Below are 3,597 nucleotides of genomic sequence, written 5' to 3'. Positions count from 1 at the left end.
GAGGTTGCAGTGAGCCGAGATTGCGCCACTGCACTCCAGCCTGGGCAACAGAGCAAGACTCCATCTCAAAAAAAAATAAAAATATTGAAAAGTTCAAAACCATGGATCCAGGAAAAGTACAGTGGCCCATACGATATGGCAGGCATTTATATGTGTAGGAGGAATCATTACAAATAGATAAGGATTGTAACTTCTTTGTTACTTATTTTAAATAGGTGCCAGGGTAATTTCCTTTTCAAGTATTTTCTGATACACAGCTATAAATATTTTTCATTCTTTGTAGAATATCTGATCTATTTTATTTATGTTAATCCTGCCTATACCGGAAGACATTTATAAAAATTAATGCTTGAAGGTTTCTAGTTAGAAAAGAAAATACTGTGTATGGCATGGAAAGTATAAATAAAAGAAATAATACATTAGCCAGGAAATTAATAGCAGTTATATAAACACAAATTAGATCTAGACTTTTTTAGTAAGAGCATATGGAATCATCATACTCTACCATTTTTCATGAGACATGTTTTCTTCCAGAAAACAGTAAACAGAGAATAAACTTTTTGGAATCTGAATAATGTTAACTGGTATGTATTTTTCAGTTCTCGTCCTACTCCCAGAACTAGCACTGCAGTGGAAGTAAGTCCTGGTGAGGATATGACTCATTGTTCACCACAGAAGACTTCTCTGACCAAGGTGAGCAGACTTGGGAAATTTTCTTTCTACATAAGATGTAGAAGCTCAAAAGAATAATTGTAAGTTGGTAAATGAATTATGTTTATAAATACAAAATTTACAATAAGGTCATCTTTCCTGATCATTATGGATTTTTCTTGTAGGTTCTCAGAGAGAGATATCCCATTTAGTTGCTTCATAGTTCTTTTTGGTAGGACTTTCCTTGAGATAGAGTTGACATACCATACAATTCACCTATTTAAGGTGAACAATTCAGGCTGGGTGTGAATTGTAAATCTTGCACTTTGGGAGGCTGAGGCAGGAGGATCACTTGAGGCCAGGAGTTCGAGACCAGCCTGGCCAACATAGCAAGACCCTGTCCTCACAAAAAATAAAAAACATGAGCTGGGTTTGGTGGTGCACACCTGTAGCCCTAGCCACATGGGAAGCTGGAGTGGGAGGGTTTCTTGAGCCCTGGAGTTTGTTGCTGCAGTGAGCTATGACAGTGCCACTGCACTCCAGCCTGGGTGACAGAGTGAGACCCACCTCTTTAAAATAAAAGAAAAAAAAGGTACAATTCAGGGACCTGTAACATTTTCAGAGGTGTGCAACCATCACCACAGTTTTAGAATTCTTCCATCACCCAACAAAGAAACTACCGTTAGCAGTCACTGCCCCCTGCCACCCCATGTTTCTTCAATTCTTTTCCATGCTTGTACTAGGCAACCACAGTATATGTTTTGTCTTTATTATTTTACTTGTTCTGTGTATTTTATATAAATGGAATCAACAATATGTGGTCTTTTGTTACTAGCTTTTTCCACTTAGCATATGTCTTTTTTGTTTTTTTTTTTTTTTTTTGAGATGGAATCTTGCTCTGTCACCAGGCTGGAGTGCAGTGGCGCAACCTCGGCTCACTGCAACCTGTGCCTACCGGATTCAAGCAATTCTCCTGCCTCAGCCTACCGAGTATCTGGGACTACAGGCGTGTGTCACCACATCCAGCTAATTTTTGTATTTTTAGTAGAGATGGGGTTTCAGCATGTTGATCAGGATGGTCTCGATCTCTTGACCTCATGATCCGCTCGCCTCGGCCTCCCCTAGTGCTGGGATTACAGGCATGAGACACCGCGCCTGGCCTGTTTAACATATATGTTCAAGGTTCATCCAAGTTGTAGCATGTATCAGTACTAGATTCCTTTTTATTGTCAAATAATTTGTTGTGTATACAACATCTTTTTTTTTCCAGTCATCAGTTGGTGAATATTTGGGAGTAGAATTGCTGTGTCATGTGTTAACTCCTTGTTTAACTTTTTGTTTTTGAGATAATGTTTCCCTCTGTCACCCAGGCTGGAGTACAGTGGTACAATCATAGCTCACTGCAGTCTGGACCTCCTTGGCTCCAGTGGTTGTCCTGCCTCAGTCTGCCAAGTACCTGGAACTACAGGCATATGCCACCATACCTGGCTAAGTTTACAAAAAATTGTTTGTAAAGACAGGGTCCCTCTATTTTGCCTAAGCTCAAACTTCTGAGCTCAAGCGATGCTCCTGTCTCAGCCTCCCAAAGTGCTGGTGTTACAGATGTGAGCCATTGCACCTGGCCTTAACTTTTTGAAGAATTGTCAAACTGTTTTTCAAAGCATCTGCAACATTTTACATTCTAACCAGCAGTGTATGAGGGTATCAATTTTTACACATTCTCAATAACATTTGGTATTGTCTTAAAAAATGTAGTAAAAGATGCATTACATAAAATGTACTATTTTAAATCATTTCTAAATATATAGTTCAAGTGGAATTAAGTACATTCATATTGTTGCGCAACTATTTCTACCATCTATCTCCAGAAAATTTTAGTCATCCCAAATTGAAACTCTGTACCCATTAAATAATAACTGCCCATTTCCCATTACTGTTAGCCCCTGGTAACCACTATTATACCTTCTGCCTCTATGAATGTGCCTATTCTAGGTCCATTGCATAAGTCAGGGGTCTTCAACCCCCTGGCCATGGACTGCTGCTAGTCTGTGGCCTCTTAGGAACCAGGCCACAGAGCAGGAAGTGAGTGGCGGGCAAGTGAGTGACGCATCATCTGTATTTACAGCTGCTCTCAATCTACACCTGCATTATTGTCTGAGTTCTGCCCCCGTCAGAGGAGCGGTTGCATTAGATTCTCATAGGAGCATGAATCCTGCTGTGAACTGTGCATGTGAGGAATCTAGGTTGCGTGCTCCTTATGAGAATCTAATGCCTGATGATCTGTCACTGTCTCCCATCACCCCCAGATGGGACTGTCTAGTTGTAGGAAAACAAGCTCAGGGCTCCCACTGATTCTATATTATAGTGAGTTGTATAATTATTTCATTATATATTACAGTGTAATAATAACAGAAATAAAGTGCAAAGTAAATGTACTTCACTTGAATCATCTCAAAATCATCTCCCCCAACCTTGTCTGTGGAAAAATTGTCTTCCGCAAAACTGGTTCCTGATGCCAAAAAATTTGGGGACCGCTGGCATAAGTGGTCTTATATAGGCTGGGCGCGGTGACTCATGCCTGTAATCCTAGCACTTTGGGAGGCTGAGGCAGGTGGATCACAAAGTCAAGAGATCCAGACCATCCTGGCCAACATGGTGAAACTGTGTCTCTGCTAAAAATACAAAAATTAGCTGGACATGGTGGCGTGTGCCTGTACTCCCAGCTACTCAGGAATCTGAAGCAGGAGAATTGCTTGAACCAGGAGGCGGAGGTTACAGTGATCCAAGATTGTGCCACTGCACTCCAGCCTGGTGACAGAACAAGACTCAGTCTCAAAAAAAAAAAGTGGTCTCATATAGTATTTGTACTTTTGTGCCTGGCTTATTTCACTTAGCATAATGTCATCCATGTTGTAGCATGTGCCAGAATTTCATTTTTTAAAGGAT

The 3,597-nt window shown here is 40.6% G+C and overlaps 1 protein-coding gene across 1 annotated transcript in view; it reads left to right on the top strand.

Annotated features, from left to right (window-relative positions):
- The window catches only part of ULK4 (unc-51 like kinase 4), a 728,320-nt gene that overhangs the window by 57,152 nt on the left and 667,571 nt on the right, over positions 1-3,597 (top strand). Inside the window, exon 12 of the mRNA XM_011950984.1 lies at positions 600-693. Coding sequence (XP_011806374.1) covers positions 600-693 — 94 coding nt within the window. The remainder of the gene's footprint in view (positions 1-599; positions 694-3,597) is intronic.

Source organism: Colobus angolensis, unplaced genomic scaffold (genome assembly GCF_000951035.1).
Source record: "Colobus angolensis palliatus isolate OR3802 unplaced genomic scaffold, Cang.pa_1.0 Scaffold311, whole genome shotgun sequence".
Lineage (NCBI taxonomy): Eukaryota > Metazoa > Chordata > Mammalia > Primates > Cercopithecidae > Colobus > Colobus angolensis.
The sequence above is the reverse complement of the archived record's forward strand: the minus strand, read 5'-3'. Positions and strand labels throughout refer to the sequence as shown.